The sequence below is a fragment of the Macaca mulatta genome, chromosome 4, assembly GCF_049350105.2.
Source record: "Macaca mulatta isolate MMU2019108-1 chromosome 4, T2T-MMU8v2.0, whole genome shotgun sequence".
In the NCBI taxonomy this organism is placed as follows: domain Eukaryota; kingdom Metazoa; phylum Chordata; class Mammalia; order Primates; family Cercopithecidae; genus Macaca; species Macaca mulatta.
Window position 1 is genome coordinate 30,264,014 of NC_133409.1, and position 21,493 is coordinate 30,285,506.

General features: G+C 42.4%; 1 protein-coding gene across 4 annotated transcripts in view; it reads right to left on the reverse strand.

Annotated features, from left to right (window-relative positions):
• Positions 1-5,260: 5,260 nt before the first annotated feature.
• HDDC2 (HD domain containing 2) overlaps positions 5,261-21,493 on the reverse strand; it is a 49,379-nt gene continuing 33,146 nt past the window's right edge. For 2 of the 4 annotated variants that reach the window (XM_028846840.2, XM_002803907.3), the window contains exons 5-6: positions 6,577-6,715; positions 5,361-5,718 (exon numbers count right to left, since the gene is read on the reverse strand). In XM_028846840.2, coding sequence (XP_028702673.2) covers positions 5,621-5,718; positions 6,577-6,715 — 237 coding nt within the window. In that variant the 3' untranslated portion in view covers positions 5,361-5,620. Of the gene's footprint in view, positions 5,719-6,576; positions 6,716-7,743; positions 10,902-21,493 lie in introns of those variants that run through there. The other 2 variants (NM_001194872.3, XM_077998906.1) reach the window with 2 other exon arrangements.

The following is a 21,493-nucleotide window of genomic DNA, read 5'->3' on the forward strand; positions in this document are numbered from 1 at the left end:
CTCGTGACATTTGGCAGCATGCAGTTGGGCCATCAATGAATCCAAGGTCCAAGGGTCTGGATTATCTGCCAAATTCTTGGGAGTTACCTGGTTGGGTAAGATGATGGCCATACCAGAAGCTATTACTGACAAAACTCAGGCATAGCCCTGGCTCACCACAGTGAAGCAGCTGCAAACTTTTGTGGGCCTCCTGGGATATTGGTAGGCATTTCTACCCCATTTAGCTCAAATAATAAAACCGTTGCATGATTAACAAAGAAGGGAGCTACCTGGAATTGGGATGATATGGCTGAGACTGCTTTCCTGGCAGCCAAGCAGGCTATTCAGTAGGCACAAGCCCTATGGGTAGTTGACCAGGGGCACCTGTTTGAGCTGGATGTGCATGTGACCACAGATGGTTTCAGTTAGGGCCTGTGGCAGCACACAGAGTGCCTGAGAACACTAGTAGGCTTTTGGTCCCAACTATGGAAAAGAGCTGAGCTCCAACAGTCCTTGATAGAGAAACAGCTAGCAGCTGTATATGCTGCACTTCAGTCTTGTGAGAGTGTGACAGAATGGGCTACAGTCATCATGTGGATGGCTTACCCAATAGCAGGGTGGGTGCATTCATGGGTAATGTCCCCCTGGACTGGGATGGCCCAGACATCCACTTTGGCACAGTGGGGTACCTACTTGGAACAGTGAAGTTTGCTGAGTACAAGACCCTTAGCAGCAGAGTTGCAAGAGGTCTTGGAACCCATAGACCTAATGCAAGAGGCCATAGGGCCTGAGGCACCCCTAGACCCCAAGACATCACTGTTTAAGGAAGGGTAACCCCCATTCCTCATGGGGCATGGTACACAGATGGATCTAGTCTAGGATCTAATGCTGCCTGGACCACTGCTGCTGTCCAACCCTAGTACAGACACCATATGGTTTGAAACTGGGTGTGGGCAAAGTAGCCAATGGGCTGAACTTAGAGCAGTATAGATGGTGATCACTAAGGAGCAGACATCCATGGTAATCTGTATCAATAGTTGGGCAGTCTCTCTAGGCTTAACCTTGTGGTTAACTACTTGGAAAATACAAAATTGGCTAGTCGGCCACTGGCCTATGTGGAGCCAAGTGATGTGGCAAGACCTCTGGGAAATGGGTCATCAGAAAGATGTAACTATTTATCATGTGTCAGGCCATGTGCCTTTGGCCCCTCTTGGTAATGCTGAGGCAGATGTCTTGGCCAAGGTCCAATGGTTAGTCGGCACCTACACAAGATGTGGCCTTGTGGCTACACCAGAAACTGGGACATGCCAGGGGCAAACTGATGTAACAGAGCAATAAGCGTTGGAGTCTGTCCCTGCCGATGCAAGATATTTGGGAGGCTCATCAGAAATGCCCAGCATGTACTCAGTCATACCCTAGATGGAGGCATCTGCCCACTGTTACACAAGTGACAATAGTTCGAGTGACCTTGACCAGGTGGTAAGTAGACTACATCGGGCTGCTGCCAAAATTGCAAGGATATGCACATGTGCTAACAGCTGTGGACATGGTCACAGGCCTGACTGTTGTACATCTACCCTTGCAGGGTGGCCAATCAACAGCACATCCTCCGGGTCTTGCAATACTTATGTGCCCTGTATGGTTGCCCTCTGGCTCTAGAGAGTGATAGGGGAACCCATTTCACTGGACAACAGGTACAACAATGGGCACAACAAATGGACATAAAGTGGGGATTCCATGTGCCATACAACCCACAAGCTGTAGGTATGATTGAGTGATATAAAGGGCTCTTGAAGAATGGGTTATGCTTGCATGTCACACCCCTGTCTTTGCAGGGCTGGAGTTCCAAGCTGGACCTGGTGGTTCAAACCTTGCATGAATGGCCATGGAAAGATGGCCCGGCCCTTGCAGAGGCTTTGTTATACTGGGCCACCACCCCTATTCAGTTGCAGATACACACTAAGGATGACCTCCTCTGACCAGGTATGGGGACAAACGGTAACCTTTTGTTGCCTGCCCCAACGCCCCTGAAGGGAGGGGAACAGAAAACCTGGCTGTGGCCATGGACCCTCCAGGCTCCCCACTGCTGGTGGTTGACCATTGTAGCTCCCTGTGGGGAGGGCCTACAGTATGACTTGCATGTCACTCCTTGGGCGTTCAATGCATGTCACTCTTGGTTGACTGTTCTTAGGGCAATGGCCAGGGAAGAAACGCTCCTCTGGGGGACGTAAGTACTGTCTGCATGGCCTACTATGAGCTCCTCCTTGACTTTGCTTGACTTTGGCATAGACACTGGATCCATAGGAGCCATGGGGAGCTGAGAAGGTATGGTACCATTGCCCAGGGCAGAAGCTCTTGGCAGCTGCATTGTTATCCATGGATGAAAAGTTAGCCTGTATTTTGTCTGAGGGACATGATTTACCTGTTCATAGCTGTGCCTGCTCTACCATTTTAGCCATAGGTTAACATGCTCCAACTGCATTGTAAACTGCAACCACACCTATGCTGAGGTGACCAATGATTCCAACTTTTGGGTCTGCACTGCCCCTCCAGCAGCAGCTGCAGATGACTTGCCTTGGCATATACATTCAGTGACTGCAGAGAACTGGACCTGGTTGGAGACTTGGGGTCCCATGGTTGACAACTGGAACGCAACATGGCAAGCTTTAGACAAAGGATGCTGCAAGATCCATGGTGCTCCCATCACCTGACTGGCCCATAGCATTTATGATGGCTAGGGCTGGCTAGTGGGGGAACACGTAGTACCCCCAGCCCAGGTGTCACAGTGCATAGAGCAACATTGGGCTAACACTACTGTGGGATGGGTACCCATCACGGCCTGTGTAAACATAATACATGTCACCATACTGAAGGTATGCTGGAACAAGCAGCCCCACCAAGGTTGGGCCCCAATGGATTTTGTGCCCCCGGGAGTTTATGGGTCTGTGGGGACACAGGGTGGCCTCATCTACCAGTGAACTGGACTAAATGTTGGACCTGGGGGTGGTATTATGTACCTGCCACTGTCTGTCCACATTGCCCAGACACTGCATAACTGGGAGGCGCTACACTCTCGTTTCTGAGTGCGACGAGCCCCTTGGTGGTTCTACCCCTTGACAGTGACTATCCCTGGAGTGGGTGTCACAACTGTAGAAGCACGAGTTACCTCTCTTGCAGAGCACACCACTTGGGCTCTGAATTACACCCAAGTGGCCCTCCTCCTGTTAATGGATGAGGCTCATCAGATGAGAAACGTGGTGTTGCAAAACTGAATGTGCTTAGACACAGTAACCTGCTGCACAAGGAGGCACCTGTGCTCTTTTAAGAACACAGTGTTGTACCTTTATCCCTGACAATTGGCAGAACATAACAGCAGCCCTGCAAGAGGTCTCATGGGAGATCAGGGTGGTTGAGAGCCTTACTGGTAACCCCCTGCAGAGATGGTGGACATCTCTGGGCTCTGGCCTACGCCGGGCCCTAATAGTCCTAAGTAGCATAGCTGGGATCCTAGTAATGAGCTGTCGCTCTTTGTATTGTTGTTGTGGGTTATGAATTCAGGGCTCCACCCTATGGGCACGTATCCCTACCTGAAAGACTCCCCTCAGCCTAGGGGATGGAGTGTAAGGGAAATGGCTGCATTTTAGTCAGGAGTAGGCTGAGGCAGCCTTCTGGCACAGGATGACTCAGTGGGTTTGGAACGCAGGCGCACAACTACACATTATGTAACCACGCCACATGAGGCACATTAGGTGACCATTCACAGGAGCCTGTGCTTGGCTTGGATTCACTATTGTCTGTAAAAGGTTTAACTACCCCCCTGATGCTGTACATATGGCTCACGCCCAGAGAGAGAATAAGGCCATGTCAAAACTGCCCACGATTCCTCAAGTTTTTCCAGCTACCCGCCACCAGCCCACCAACTCCCCTTGGACCTCAGTTTGGGCTACAATCTGACAAACAGTAACAAATAATTCTTTTTTCTTGAGTTCAAACCACGAATAATTATTTACTCTGCATTGTAATTATAGGGTTGTCATTCAGAAGACAAATTCTAGGTAAGTGGCAGGTATCTTCTAAGGAAAACATTTTTAAGTAATAATGCTCAAATATTTATAGACATTGCTGACAGACTCAGGAGCTGTTATTTTATTGATCTTCATTTTGTTATCTTATCAAATGTTTTATTTATAACACTATTATATTTTTTCTTTATTCCTTTAAAAGGTGTATTTCCTCAGGAAGGAAGGTTTAGGATTAATTGAAAACTCCCATTTGGCAGGTAGATGATGAACTGAGATAATGGTTAAGTGACTAGTTATAAAGTTTAACCCAGTAGAAGTTTCCAAAGTCTCTCTGTGAACTGTGTTGTTAGCTATTTATGAAAATCATGGTAGACAAAACATTGAAAATAAAACTGTGAGGCCACAGAACACCTTCTGGTTAGAAATACTTGAACTTTATCTGGGGTTATTTTGTGTGTATGTTTTCATGCCAAGGCAAAATCTCCACATTCCTAATAGATGGGGTTGTTTTCCTACTAACCATATATCCAGTATCAGACTTTACCCTCTTTCTTCTTTTTGATACAGATCATTTACACATACATATGTGTGTTGCTTCTGAAAAGATCATGCACCTTGCTTCCTGCAGATTGGGTATCCATGGATACTGCAAAGAGTTTCCAAAGAAACGCTGCCTAGAATTTTCAGCATGCCAGCCTCAAAGGCCTTCAAATGGAAAGTGACATTTGAATTAAAGGGACAAGCATCATTGCTCCACACAAAATATGTGGCAGGTTTGTGGAAATCGTATTCCTTTTTGCACTATTCAATGTAAGAGCAGATGAGGTAGATTATTTGTCCTATAAAAGGGAGAAGAGAGGAAGAAATTGGGTTGATATATTCCCTACCTAAGGCTCAATGACCCCAGTTCCTATTTATATTTCTCATCTGATGATACATGCTCTTACAATCAAAGTCTCAAGATTTATAAGTCAGGGAGAAATATACAGAGGAATACAAGTTGCATTTTTATATGCCCAAGTTTATATCTCTAAATGACAAAAAGTACTGGGAAGAGGGGAAGAGCCTATTTATTAGTAGGTTTACAAGCCTATGATTAGGAGTCTGAAGCAGTCTGCAGTGAAATTCAAAATCTGGCTCAAGAGAGTGAATCTGAATAAGGCAGCAATTTCATCCGGGGAGAGAATACATTACTAGTACATTTTCTTTTCTGGATTCTTATCACTAAATCAGCTGAAGAATCTGTTCTTAAAAGCAATCATAATGAAATTTTCTGTTGTTCAATGAATCTGGCCTTCGGGGATATTGGTAATTAAGTCAGAATAAGATGATTTTAAATCTCCAATAAATACTCCAAAGTTTTAGGTGTTTAATATTTATTTATTTAGTTCATAAACAGGCACTGCCCCCTCAAGTCTTCATCCATGGCACTTTCATAACCGCTTCCTGTTCTGTGGCTTTAGTGCCCAAGTTATATCACATTTCTTGCTGAAGTCCAGACAACTGAAAACAAACAGACTCACATCTAGGGAAATCAACAGACCAACAATGGCAAAACACAATACAATGAAATGGAAAAATAATGTTTTTTACAGGAGTGCAGCAATTTAGAGAGTGTCTCAGGAGTGTGGCTCACTGGCAGCTGCAGCTATGTTAGCGTTTCTTTCTGCCTCAAGTTCAGAAACAAGCTGGACTATCTCAGGGTGATTGAATTTTCCTGCAAAGCAAAAGAACAGCAAAAAATACATTCCCATATTGACAAGAGAGTACATTCATTTCCCCAGCTTGATCCCAGGGTTCACTGGGGGCTCTAGTCTGTGATCTGACCCATGCTTCACTCCAAAGCAGAAGGAGATTGCAGGTCCTGGGAAGGGGCCGAAGGGGACCACTTGGCATTTACGCTCTGTCACCCCAGGTGCAACTGAGAATAAGGATGAGACTCAGGCAAGGAATCATCAATTAGGCAGAGCTAGGGGAAACTTCACCAGGCTCCTGAGTGCCTCTACCAGGAACTATGGGAAAACTCAGGTGTGAGAGCTCAGAAAGCTGACGACAATCTCTGCCCATCCCAAACCTGCACTTAAGTAAGGAGAATGAAGCACCTATATGTGAAAAGACAAGGAGGAAGATCAGAGGGGCTAGGCCGGCTCAGGATGTAAACAAGGATGCTGGTGTCTCTCTTGTAAACACCTCTACACTTCAATTGGCTGATCTGTACTGTCATCCCTGCTCCTCAGACCTCCCCAGATTTCTGCTTTGGTAGCAACCAAGCTCTAAGCTATCGTAGGTCCATGACAGCTAGCATGGGGGACTGTTCACCCCAACATCTCTTCTCTCACAGTCTGTTCTTGCCTGTGTCTGTTGTTGCTTACTGTTCATTCCACATTAAACTCTATTCCATTTATTTCCTATCCTCAACCTCTTACCCGAATGTTTCCTTCCCTTTCTTTTTAGATGCTCCACGTGAAAGGGTCAGATAAGGGTACTAACAGTGGGTTTCCCTAATGTTAAAATTGGTCACTACACTGAGTAAGCCAAACTAAAACGGACTCTTGTTGAAAATGGTGTTGAGTACCTGCTGTGGAATCATAGAAGTCTTGCAGACTTCCAGGTTTGTGTTCAAGGTCTTCATATTCAGATGCTTGAAGAATCATCTCACATTGGTCTAGCTGCTTCACAAATTTGGCTTCTGCACTAGATTGGGTCTCGTACTCCTAAGTAAAGGGACAATTAAAGCAGCATGATTAGCACTGCACAATAGGGTATCCCGGGAAAATTCTGACTCTGGCACCAGAAATCAGAGTGACAGCTACAAGTACATTCTGTATCGGCCCCATTTCTCTACTGTTTAGAAATCCTTCAGAGACGCTTCTCCTGTAATTTCACAGCCTAACACCAGCACTCTATACAAGAAAGATGTGCTCTCCATTCTAAGTATTCTACCAGAATCCGTGGAAGTCTCATATATTCATCTTATGTACTTCCAAGATCTTTTCTTCCTGTTTAATACCTGTCTTCATTTTCAGATCATTATTCTTTAATCTACCTAAGTAGTTTAGATATTTTTAACTTCAAGCTGATGTTTCATCTTATGCCTCTCAAACTTGTATTTCCCTCTCCATTTCATGTCAGGTTTCCTTGTCATTTGTAAGTGAATTTCTAGCTTTATCATTTACTTTTGGTTACCACTTCACCTGGGAATCTCTCTGCTTACTTTCCACATAGGGTAGATTTAATTAAGTTTCTCTGGGTTAAGACTATTGAGGACACAGCCAAGATCTGAGGTTTACATGCACTGGTGTGTGCATGTGTTGCAGCGGGAGGGTGGTGAATGTGGTGGGTGGGAGCAGTTTTTTTACCTTTCTCTTCCCACTGGTCCCTCCCTCTGCAGTGCAGACTTCGAACAAGAAGCTCCAGGAGGTCTGCTTCTTATAGAATGATGCTTGCCACCCAACTGCAAGTCCCAATTAATACTATATAGATTCATTCTTCTATTAAGACCAAAGTGCTCCCAAATGGTTTCCCTGCCAAGTTCTTGTTTGTAATTCTACCCCAGATGTGTTCAGATAATAAACCTGTCATGGTTTCTTGGCAGGGTGATGTGATATGAATCACTTAAAGGTTTCTTAGTTTTTATTACATGCTTATTCTTATAAAGGCAGCTACTTGGATTTGATAAAGCTGAGAACTGTACAGGGGAATCATTTAAATATGGAACCAAACACACTTTGCTTTATCTCAAAGGCACTTAAAAATAATTTCATTTTATTTGTTTATTCACATTCACAGTTATATGTTTATGTTTAATAAATTCAAGTTCATGATTTCACAAAAGGAAATGGAATACTCCAGGCATAGCAGTCTAGAATTTATTTTTTTCTGTTGAAAGTTGAAAGTGAGAAAAATATTTAAAGACCATTAGGAAATACAATACATCTTATAACAAGTTCTTGTGAACTTACAGATTTCTTTTAAAAGAAATATAAATTTTTGAAATTTTCTCTCAAAAAATAATGATATAGGCATTCTCCAATAAAAAGGCAAAGCACACAATATAATACTACAGACAGAACTCTAGGGGTGAGAAAAAAGATTGGCATTTGGAGAAATTATTGCAAGTAGCTCTTAATGTCAGGAAGAGTTGGGTTCAGATTTGCATTTCAGAAAGGTCACTAACTACAGGTGGATAATATCTAGATTGGAAACAGAGAGATCAGATTCTAAGACTGTAGCACTAGCAGAGATGTTATAGCAATCTGGTGTAAGATAGTAACAGTGAAAATGGAAAGAAGTGGTAGGATTTAAGAAATATTAAGGATAAAGAAGTGAACTAAAATATAAAAGTAAACGAGAAGGAAAACTGAAAATGACTGCCTAGTTTCTGGTTTGAGTAACTAGGTTCCTGATAAAAGGGTCAGCAAAAGAGAAGAAACAGACAAAAACTGACACAGCAAAGAAACAGCAAAACCCAATCAAAAACTGGGGGACATGACATTCCAATCAAGTCCAAATATATGCAAGTAGAGACAACCACCTCCAGCCATAAGCCCTGCATGACATCAGCATGGGAGTAAGAGGATTAATGTCTGATGGACCTGAGAATAGGAGAATCTCAAAAGGGCCAAAAGGTTTTCTCTAGAAACCTCACATTTTAAGAACAGTAGTTGACACTGGGAGGGATCTTGCCCACTCCAATAGTGGATGAGCGCAAGGAGCTTACATCAAAGACAGCCCAGCCCTAGTGAATTTTCCAATCTGACCTGCTGGGGCTCCTTTCCAGGAGAGGGCCCACATGAGGAGAAACTGCTGGGAAGAAAATCAAAATTGAGTGGGATACAAATAACACTGATGAAAAAAAGACCCAGATAAAAAAGGGGAAGGGGAACAAAGCCAGGAGAACATCTCTAAAAGCAAGCCACCACATTTTTTTTAATGCTACATTTTAAAAAACACAACAACAACAACAAAAGCAGAAGCAGCTCTGAAGTTAAAAATGCAACTTGTTCTCACCACAAAATATAGTATGTGAGGTAATGCATATGTTAATTAGCTTGATTAGCCATTCCATATTTATATATTTCAAAATATCATGTTGTGAACCATAAATATAAACAATTTTTGTCAATTTAAAAATAAATAAAAATGAAAAAACAAAGAAAAAGAGCAACCTGAACCAAATTTCCCTTCAAAGTTCAGTAAAACTAACTGCCAATCAAAATAAGCAACAGAAAGGCAGAAAGGTCATATCCTATATAGCTATCCCATAAGATAAAAAGAATAAGCAGCAAAATAACATCTCACAGCCAATTTGTGTCAAAAAGACATATCAAAAAGATACTACATTTGGCCGGGCGCGGTGGCTCAAGCCTGTAATCCCAGCACTTTGGGAGGCCGAGACCGGCGGATCACGAGGTCAGGAGATTGAGACCATCCTGGCTAACACGGTGAAACCCCTTCTCTACTAAAAAAAAATACAAAAAACTAGCCGGGCGAGGTGGTGGGCGCCTGTAGTCCCAGCTACTCGGGAGGCTGAGGCAGGAGAATGGCGTAAACCCGGGAGGCAGAGCTTGCAGTGAGCTGAGATCCGGCCACTGCACTCCAGCCTGGGCGACAGAGCGAGACTCCGTCTCAAAAAAAAAAAAAAGATACTACATTTTTAAAAGAGAACTCGAATCTGTATTTCAGAAACAGATAAAAGACATTAAGAAAATGATACAAGACGAGATTCCCCGGGCAAGATGGCCGAATAGGAATAGCTCTGGTCTGCAGCTCCCAGCAAGACCAAAGCAGAAAGTGGGTGATGTTCTGCATTTCCAACTAGGGTACCCAGCTCATCTCATTGGGACTGGTTAGACAGTGGGTACAGCCCATGGAGGGCGAGGCGAAGCAGGATGAGGCTTCACCTCTCCCAGGAAATGCAAGGAGTCAGGGAACTCCCTCCCCTAGCCAAGGGAAGCTGTGAGGGGCTGTGCTGTGAGGAATGGTGCATTCTGGCCCAGATACTATGCTTTTCCCACAGTCTTTGCAACCCACAGACCAGGAGATTCCCGCAGGTACCTACACTACAAGGGCCCTGGGTTTCAAGCACAAATCTGGGCAGCTGTTTGGGCAGACAGTGAGCGAGCTGCAGGAGTTTTTTTTTCCATACCCCAGTGGTACCTGGAATGCCAGCGAGACACAACTGCTCACTCCCCTATAAAGGGGGCTGAAGTCAGGGAGCCAAGTGGTCTTGCACAGTGCATCCCACCTCCACAGAGCCCAGCAAGCTAAGATCCACTGGCTTGAAATTCTCGCTGCCAGCACAGCGGCGTGAAGTCAATGTGGGACGCTCGAGCTTGGTGCGGGTAGGGGCATCCACCATTACTGAGGCTTGAGTGTAAACAAAGCTGCTGGAAGTTCTAACTGGGTGGAGTCCACCATAGCGCTGCAAACCCGCTGTAGCAAGAGTACTTCCCAAATTCCTCCTCTCTGGGCAGGGCCTCTGAAAGAAAGGCCACAGCCCTAGTCAGAGGCTTATAGATAAAACTCCCATCTCCTTGGGACAGAGCACGTGGGGGAAGGGGCGGCTGTGGGTGCAGCTTCAACAGACTTCAATGTTCCTGCCTGCTGGCTCTGAAGGCAGTAGTGGATCTCCTAGCACAGTCTCAAGCTCTGCTAACGGAAAGACTCTCTCCTCAAGTGGGTCCCTGACCTCCGTGCTTCCTGACTGGGAGATACCTCCCAGCAGGGGTCGACAGACACCATATACAGGAGAGCTCCAGCTGGCATCTAGGGGGTGCCCCTCTGGGACGAAGCTTCCAGAGGAAGGAACAGGCAGCAATCTTTGCTGTTCTGCAGCCTCTGCTGGTGATACCCAGGCAAACAGGGTCTGGAGTGGACTCTCAGCAAACTCCAGCAGACCTGCAGAAGAGGGGCCTGTTAGAAGGAAAACTAACAAACAGAAAGGAGTAGCATCAACATCAACAGAAAGGACAACCACAAAAAACTCCATCCAAACTCCAACCAACAGCAAAAACCAAAGGTAGATAAATCCATAAAGACGAGGAAAAAACAGCACAAAAAGGCAGAAAATTCAAAAAAATCAGAATGCCCCTTCTCCTACAAAGGATCACAATTCCTCACCAGCAAGGGAACAAAATGGAGGGAGAATGAGTTTGACAAATTGACAGAAGTAGGATTCAGAAGGTGGGTAACAACAAACTCCTCCGAGCTAAAGAAGCATGTTCTAATCCAATGCAAGGAAGCTAAGAACCTTGACAAAAAGTTACAGGAATTGCTAACTAGAATAAACAGCTTAGAAAAGAGCATAAATGATCTGATGGAGTTGAAAAACACAGCATGAGAACTTCGTGAAGCATACACAAGTATCAACAGCCAAATCAATCAAGGGGAAGCAACCATATCAGAGTTTGAAGATCAATTTAATGAAATAAAGCGTGAAGACAAGATTAGAGAAAAAAGAATGAAAAAGAATGAACAAATCCTCCAAGAAATATGGGACTATGTGAAAAGACCAAATGTTTGATTGGTGTACCTGAAAGTGACGAGGAGAATGGAACCAAGTTGGAAAACACACTTCAAGATATTATCCAGGAGAACTTCCCCAACCAAGCCAGACAGGCCAACATTCAAATTCAGGAAATACAGAGAACACCACAACAATACTCCTCAAGAAAAGCAACCCCAAGACACATAATTGTCAGATTCACCAAAGTTGAAATGGGGGAAAAAATGTTAAGGGCAGCCAGAGAGAAAGGTCGGGTTAGCCACAAAGGGAAGCCCATCAGACTAACAGCAGATCCTCTGCAGAAATCCTACAAGTCAGAAGAGAGTTGGGGCCAATACTCAACATTCTTTAAAAAAAAGGGCCAGGCACAGTGGCTTATGCCTGTAATCCCAGCATTTTGGGAGGCCCGGGTGGGCAGATCATCTGAGGTCAGCAGTTCAAGATGAGCCTGGCCAACATGGTGAAACCCCATCTCTATTAAAAATACAAAAATTAGCCAGGCGGGGTGGTGAGCACTTGTAATCTCAGTTACTCGGGAGGCTGAGGCAGGAGAATTGTTGGAACCCGGGAGGCAGAGATTGCAGTGAGCCGAGATTGTGCCATTGCACTCCAGCCCGGGCTGATAAGAGCAAGATTCCATCTCAAAAAAAAAAAAAAAAAAAAAGGAAAAAGAAAAGAATTTTCAACCCATAGTTGCATATCCAGTCAAACTAAGCTTCATAAGTGAAGGAGAAATAAAATCCTTTACATAGAAGCAAATGCTGAGGGATTCTGTCACCACCAGGCCTGCCCTGCAAGAGTTCCTGAAGGAAGCACTAAATATGCAAAGGGAAAACCAGTACCAGCCACTGCAAAAACAAACCAAAATGCAAAGACCATCGACACTATGAAGAAACTGCATCAACTAGTGGGCAAAATAAACAGCTAGCATCATAATGACATGATCAAATTCACACATAACAATAACAACCTTAAATGTAAATGTGCTAAATGCCCCAATTAAAAGGCACAGACTGGCACATTGGATAAAGAGTCAAGACCCATTGGTGTGCTATATTCAGGAGACCCATCTCACGTGCAAAGACACACATAGGCTCAAAATAAAGGGATGGAGGAAGATTTACCAAGCAAATGGAAAGAAAAAAAAGCAGGGGTTGCAATCCTAGTCTCTGATAAAACAGAATTTAAGCCAACAAATATAAAAAAAGACAAAGAAGGGCATTACATAATGGTAAAGGGATGAATGCAACAAGAACAGCTAACTATCCTAAATATAGGCTTCATCTTTGGGATGCAAGGCTGGTTCAACGTATGCAAATCAATAAACATAATCCATCACATAAACAGAACCAATGACAAAAATCACATGATTATCTCAGCAGATACAGAAAAGGTCTTTGATAAAATTCAACACCCCTTCATGCTAAAAACTCCCAATAAACTAGGTATCGATGGAACATATCTCAAAATAACAAGAGCTATTTATGACAAACCCACAGCCAATATTATACTGAATGGGCGAAAGCTGGAAGAATTCCCTTTGAAAACTGGCACAAGATAAGGATGCCCTCTCTCACCACTCCTATTCAACATAGTATTAGAAGTTCTGGCCAGGGCAATCAGGCAAGAGAAAGAAATAAAGGGTATTCAAATAGGAAGAGAGGAAGTCAAATTACCTCTGTTTGGAGATGACATGATTGTCTATTTAGAAAACCCCATCATCTCAGCCCCAAAACTTTTAAGGTGATAAGCAACTTTAGCAAAGTCTCAGGATACAAAATCAATGTGCAAAAATCACAAGCATTCCTATACACCAATTAATTATAGACAAACAGAGAGCCAAAACATGAGCAAATTCTCATTCACAATTGCTAGAAAGAGAATAAAATACCTAGGAATACAACTTACAAGGGATGTGAAGGACCACTTCAAGAAGAACTACAAACCACTGCTCAAGGAAATAAGAGAGGACACAAACAAATGGAAAAACATTCCATGCTCATGGATAGGAAGAATCAATATCGTGAAAATGGCTATACTGGCCAAAGTAATTTATATATTCAATGCTACTCCCATTAAGCGATCATTGACTTTCTTCACAGAACTAGAAAAAAACTACTTTCATATGGAACCAAAAAAGAGCTCATATAGCCAAGACAATCTCAAGCAAAAAGAACAAAGCTGGAGGCATCATGCTACCTGACTTCAAACTATACTATAAGGCTACAGTAACCAAAACAGCATGGTACTGGTACCAAAACAGACATTTAGACCAATGGAACAGAACAGAGGTCTCAGAAATAACAAGACACACACCTACAACCATCTGATCTTTGACAAACCTGACAAAAACAAGCAATGCAGAAAGGATTCCATATTTAATAAATGGGAAAATGGCTAGTCATATGCAGAAAACTGAAACTGGACCCCTTCCTTTCACCTTATACAAAAATTAACTCAAGATGGATTAAAGATTTCAACATAAGGCCTAAAACCATAAAAACCCTAGAAGAAAACCTAGGCAACACCATTCAGGACATAAGCATGGGCAAAGACTTCATGACTAAAGCACCAAAAGCAATTGCAACAAAAGCCAAAATTGACAAATGGGATCTAATTAAACTAAAGAGCTTCTGCACAGCAAAAGAAACCATCATCAGAGTAAACAGGCAGCCTACAGAATGGGAGAAAATTTCTGCAATCTATCCATCTGACAAAGGGCTAATATCCAGAATCCACCAGGAACTTGAACAAATTTACAAGAAAAACAAACAACCCCATCAAAAAGTGGGCAAAGGATATGAACAGACACTTTTCAAAAGAAGACATTTATGTGGCCAACTAACATATGAAAAAAAGCTCATCATCCCTGGTCATTAGAGAGATGCAAATCAAAACCACAATGAGATACCATATCATGCCAGTTAGAATGGCAATCATTAAAAGTCAGGAAACAACAGATGCTGGAGAGGATGTGGAGAAATAGGAATGCTTCTACACTGTTGGTGGGAGTGTAAATTAGTTCAACCATTGTGGAAGACAATGTGGCGAATTCTCAAGGATCTAGAAGTAGAAATACCATTTGACCCAGCCATCCCATTACTGGGAATATACCCAAAGGATTATAAATCATGCTGCTATAAAGACACATGCACACATACATTTAATGGGGCACTAGTCACAATAGCAAAGACTTGGAACCAACCCTAATGCCCATCAATGTTAGACTGGAAAAAGACAATGTGGTACATATATACCATGGAATACTATGAAGGCATAAAAAAGAATGAGTTCATATCCTTCGCAGGGACGTGGATGAAGCTGGAAACCATCATTCTCAGCAAATTAACACAGGAACAGAAAACCAACCACCATATGTTCTCACTCGTAAGTGGGAATGGAACAATAAGAACATATCAGCACAGGTAGGGGAACATCACACACTGGGGCCTGCCAGCGGGTGGGGGGCAAGGGGAGTGATAGCATTAGGAGAAATACCTAATGTAGATGACGGGTTGGTGGGTGCAGGAAACCACCATGCCACATGTATACCTAGGTAACAAACCTGCACATTCTCCACATGTATCCCAGAACTTGAAGTATTTAAAAAAAAAAAAAAGAAAATGATATAAGACATAGAAGAACAACATAAAAACAGTGAAATGTAAGATAAAAGGTTGTTTTAGAAACTAAGCAATAAGAAACACAAGGGTAATTAAATATGATAAATAATGCCTTAAGAGAAATAGAAATGGAAAAGGAGGATAAGTTTAAAAGTTGAACAGAAATGAAGATGATATAAAGGGTTTGAAATAAGGTGACAAATAGTGAAGACAGGCAAAGAAGAACCAACATACAGATACAGAAGAGTCCCAGAAAAAAGAAAAGCAAAGCAAAAGGAAAACTATACCTCAAGAAACCCTTAAAATTAAATTTTTTATAAAAAATTTCAAAGTATATATTGAAAATGCATGCTAAATACCTAAGGATATTAACCCAGAATGAGCAACATGAAGATACAGTCTAATAAAATTACCAGACTTAAAAGAAAAAAAATCCTTTGGACACCTATGTAAAAAGAGTATCTGGCATTTAAGGAAAATAAAATTATGATCAGACTTCGACAGCTTCTCCATATTGTCAGAAGTTCAGTCAACTGGAGATACAGTTGCCTTAACAAGTACCCTTTTAAAAATGTCTCTCCCCATCTGTCCCTCAAAGTACAGGTGAGGCTTGATGTAGAGCAGTATAAGGATCCCGGGACCTTAAATCTTCAATCTGTTACTTCTACTTTGATATAAATAATCTGATTTAAGATATTCAAGAAAAGAAACTGGGAGCAAAGATTTTACATGCAGTGAAACTGACTTTCAAGTATAAAGAACACAGAGAAACCATTAATAACATGCAAGAAGAAGGAATACTGTTCTGTGAGCCTTTCATGAGGAATCTACTAGGCAACGAGTCTCAGAAAACCAAAACTGTTGAGAAATTGACATAAGGACTGGTGCTGAACATAACTATATGGTTACCTGTAGAAGTAAAACTAAATGCAGTTAAAAAGGAAAAGGTTATAGTGTGTAATAGTGAAATGTTTTAACAATGTAGATATAGTACAACTATTTAAAAAAATAGGGTGACTCAGGGATAGTATAGGCAAAACCATTTTAAAAATTGTTTTCAGTAATCAGAATTAATGATGGTGGTATATACAACTGTCATTCTGAGACTGGTTCATGTGTGAAAAAGGATAAAGCAAATGAGTATGTATAAAACATTCTAATGCTAGCATCCTCTCTGTACTATATAGCCAGAATTCCTGTTGTGGAAAAAAGGATATGTACCATAATAGAGAAGTGGTTAAGTAAAACCTCTGTAGTACTGAAGTTGAATTGAAAACATCAGTATGAACTCACAAGGTATTATATGTACAATGACCATCCATAATGCTCATTATGTGGTCTTGAAATACCATTTGCTATTTTAAAATAAACAAACAAAAAGCAAAACAGGAGGTCAGGGTGGAATATGCTCAAGATGAAGCTGGAACGCCCTGCCATTTCTGCTATCGAAGAAGCATTATTTCCTATATGAACTGTAATCAGAGTAGATGAGAGTGAAGCACAAAAGTATTTCAGCTAATAAATAAAAACAAAAATAAAATATTAGAATATTACCATTCTGAAGCCCCGAAGTATTAAGGAATGTAAGCATGAAGAAAAACTAGTCATTATGTAGTGCATGACCAAAAGAATCCAATATGCCCCCCTAGTTTTGCCAAAAGGTTCCAACCTGAGTCTGATCCAGTCTGTGGATCCAGCTGCCAATCTGTATAAAATAAGAGAACAGAGGAACACGACCTGCACCACAAGTGTGCAACTGGGAAACTATGGGAAACTCTATAGGCCAAATGGTCTGGATTCAACAGGTAAATTATAAGAAAAAGAAAGAAATGCAGGGGGAGACTGTAGATTAAAGGAAATTTAAAAGACATTAAGCTTTAAAAAAAAAGTGAGCATGATTAAACTAAAATATCTAGAAATGAAGAGTTAAGTGATTAAACCTTAAAGACATTCTAGGATATCTGTGAAAATCAGGGTAGTGGTTAATTTGGGTGGGGAGGGTGTTTGGATCATGGCACAGGGAAGGGCTTCTGTGGTGAATGAAAAAGTTCTAAATCTTTACCTGAGTTGTAGAGTTAGAAGAAAGTTATCTTTCTAATAATTCATTATGCTACTCTTGGGCTTTTGCATGGTTTTGAGTTTTTTATTTCTCGATAAAAGGCTTTAAAAATAATATAAATGGCAGAAGAGAACACGTACGGGCGTGAAGCTGTTGAGTCGAGGTTCCTGTGGATGATTAGGTGGAGCTGTTCGGGAGGCTGCTGGATTTACGTGTCTGGGGTTTAGGAGGAAGGTTTTTCAGTAGAATCTATGGAGCAATCAGCACATCATTGCTGAGGCACAGGAGGGGTGTGGAGAGAAAAGAAGGCTAAGGACATGGCCCCAAGAGGAAGACACAGGTTCTGAAGATGTAGGTTGAAGGAGGGGAACATTTGAAAAAAGAAACAGCCAGAAAGGCACAGAGAAAACCAGGAGAGGACAATCTCACAACCTGAGGGATGAGGTTTTCAGCAGGGGAGTGGCAACGCCTCAGGCTGCCACAGTGTCAGGCAGCACACCGGCAGAGCGGGGTTGCCGGATTCAGCCACATGAAGGCCGGCTGTGACCTTAGCGAGAGCAGCGCCTGGTGGGCCTGTCAGTCACAGCATGGTGGCCGTGAGGAAGCAGAAGCGGGAAGTGCAGGCAACTCCTCACCTGTTTAGTTGTGAAGAGAAGTAGGGAAATGTGGCATTCAGGGAAAATTATTCCGAAACAGGGTTGTGTGAACATATTCGCAAGTCTTCTAAAAAGCTGGAAAGCTTCCTATCTGACAGCGTCTATGTTCTTAAAGAAGGAAGGGGCAAGAATACTTGCTATAAAATCAGGGGAGAAGTGGCAAGGTAGATGCTTGAAGAGAGGGCTGAACAGCTGATGTGGGGCAGAGACAGGGGAGGCAGAGAGAGGAGCAGGGAGGTGACCTGAGGCCCACTGATGGGGTGCTAGCAGCCCTGAGGCTCTGCAGAGCCTGGTGGCCAGGGCAGCTGTGACCCCAGTCCCCAGGCACAGAGACTCTGAATCAGTGTTTCGCAGCCTTCTGGTAGGACAAGAGAGGACATGTGACCAAATGACTCAGATTGGGGTTTCGAAGAAACAGAGGGGCAAGGAGTCCAAGCAGGCTGGAGATTCAAATTCTAGGTCCTGAAAATGGAGGACTAAATAGGCAGAGGAAAGGAAAACAGTGAGATTAACATTTCCTTCTCCTTCCTGGGGAAAATGTTGGCCCTGAGTGAAGTGCTGATCTCTTGAAAGTTTATCTTTTGCATCTTCCCCTCTCCAACCTCCTAGCAACTCTCCCTCCAGGGTCCTGGGGTCCTCATGCTGCTCTACATCAACCCCACTTGTACTTTGAAGAATGAATTGGGGGGAGACATTTTTAAAAGGGTACTTGTTACCTTAACTGTATCTACAATTGACTGAACTTCTGACAATGTGGAGAGAAAACTTGGGGTTAGAAACAATCCAAGGACGGTGGGGAGTGCTAGGCATTTCACATGCAGGAGAGGCTCCCCTCATGCCTTGGGGCTGAAAAGGACATTTCTTTAAGGCAAAATGCAGGTCGTTCAGTAGACATCTTTCTGTGATACTTTCAGAAAAAAAAATGTTTTTTCTTGGCTTGGTGAAATGTGATTTCACCTTCTATGATAAAAGATAAATTATCATCAAGGATGTTTAATGGCTGCAAATAGATGTGATCCTCTGGGCTGAGAAACATTTTAAAGTGATAAATAGTTGTAATTAGCATTTCTAAAACCAATCAACTGTCATTTTCTATGTTAGTTACATGCTATTCTAAGCTCAATGGGTACAGAATGACCCTACTTTCTTAAACCAAAAACCTTGATACATGGACTGGAGACAGAGAAAAATAGAGCTTACTATGTGCCAGGCAGTATCCTCATTGCTTTATGTATATTAATTACTTTAATTCCTATAACCCTATAATTATTGCCTCATATATTGCCAATTATATCCTCATTTTACAGACGAGGAAATTAAGGCATAGAGATTAAGTAAATTGCTCAAGATCTCACAGCTAGTAAACAGGGGAGTCACTATTTGAACCTTGGAAGTCTGAAGCTTATGTACTAACAACAGACATGAAGTATCAAATGCATAAATTATTACAGAATCTTGTACTGTGTTGAATACTATGTTGAAAAATGTATGTACACCTACAGCCTATAAAAGTGACCTGTGAATGTGACCTTATTTGGAAACAGGGTCTCGATAGAAGTGATCAAGTTAAGATGTGGTCATACTGGATGAGAGTGGACCCTTGTTCAACAGAAGGAAATTTGGACATGGGTTCTGACATAGGGCCAATACCATGTAACTACAGGGAAGACTGCAGTGATGTGTCTGCGAGACAAGGACTGCGATAACCAAAAGCTACAAAAAGGCAAGGAAGAATCCTCCTTTTGCTTTTGGAGAGAAATCTTTATCAGGCTTCATTAATTCAACCAATGACATTTATAAGATAGTAAAATTGTTACCTGTTTAGGGGTTATCAAGTGTTTTAATTCTCTGTGTTTTATATTTATTCAAATTCAAAGCCGTTCTAAACAGCTTTTGTAGCATTTATCTTTGGAAGACACTACAGTAAATTTTGCAGTAGTTTTTCACCAGTTGTTGATAGCTAAGAAAATATTTTGATAGATAACTGCTACCATGTTTACAATAATTAGGCACAAAGGTACAAATTATTGTAGAAGTTTTTCAAATTATTAATACAAGAGTGTTTCCCCCTTAGGCGACAATACATGAGGTGCTATTGTTTTTTCTTTTATGTATGAGATGCAACCTAACTCCACTCCATTATTTCCCAACATATAAGGAATGTTCTGAAAGTTCATTTGAAAGTATATACTTTGAGATGAGGCACACTTTTCTAAAGAAACCCTGCTATACCTAGTAGTAACAGGTACCATCTGAGCCAGGTTCCAAGTTAGATACCACACATACTTTGCCAGGTTTAATTTTCATGATTATTCAATGAGATAGGTATTGAAGGCCTACAATCTCTCATCTTAAACCCTGGGGCTAGAGCTTTCAGATTTCAGCATTTTCTTTTTTTGAAAAATAATATGGTACATGCGGTATATACTAAGTCACGCCTCTAATGAGGTCTGGGACAGCACTCAGTTGCTGGATGAAGATTTCTGCATCAAAGAATACTAATTTTCATGCCAAGAGAGATGGATGAGGACTCTAAATAGCCTCACGTTGGTTCAGGTAAGATTTGCTGTCTAATGAGTTCAGGTCAGGTCAAATTTCCTAAAAACTGGTTCTCTGAGCTTTTCAAATTTCATGACTGGGGATAAGGGAGTGGGAACCTGTATGACTCTCATTTTCTAGCGGAGAAAATGAGGTTAAATAGAGTCAAGTAACTCACACATGCGTGTGTAAATAGGAGTTGGAATTCAAACTCAGGTCTCTGGCTGCAAGGCTCTGGTCTCTGCATCACACCTGAATGCCTTACAATGGCTATTTCATCCCATCATCAACCCGAACCACAGAAAATGGCAGTGCCATACAGAATCTGAGCGTTACACGGCATTTCTAGGAGAGGGAGTTGTACAGGGTTTCAACCCTGGGCACTTCCTCTCTCACTCCTAAGACAAGGGACGACCTGACCCCAACACATGAGGCAGTAAGACAGGAAATTCTGCCAGTTTTGGCAGAGGCAAAGTGGAAGGGGCCTGAGTGTAGAAAGGGAAGGTGGAAGATCAAGCTCTAAGACAGGAGGATGAATATGGACTTTGAAGAAAATGTGAAAAGTAAGAGTGGGAGGGAAGGCTATTCACAAATAAGAGGAGGCTTAGGGCTCAAGCAAGGAAGGGCCAGTGTGGACTGGCTGGAAGAGAGAAACTGTAATTGGAAATGGGAATTTTTTTTTCCCCTTCACAAATGAAAGACAACAGCAGAAGAGGGAAGCAATGGGAAAAAAGAGCTGAACCTGCCCTTTCCTTCCAGCCCAACCTCCCTTCACTGTCAGCAGCACTGGGAAGGGAGTGAGCACTGGTAGAGCCCTGTTCCATGCCACGCATCTCTGTGGCACTTTACCTTGACCTCATCCAACCCTAACAACCCTCCAGGGTCTTACAGATGAGCAACAGACTCAGCGAGGGAAACGTGCCGAGGTCACAGAACTTCAAAGTGGAGAGGTGGGATTCAATCCCAGCTCTGAACTATCCCCAAGTCCATGTTCTCTTCAAGGACCAAAAATGGGTGGGTGTGGGCAAAGCAGCAAGAAATCCAAGGCTGTGAGTCAAGTGCCAGGAGTTGGGGTGGCGAGGGAAATGGGGAACTTAGAGAGATACAAA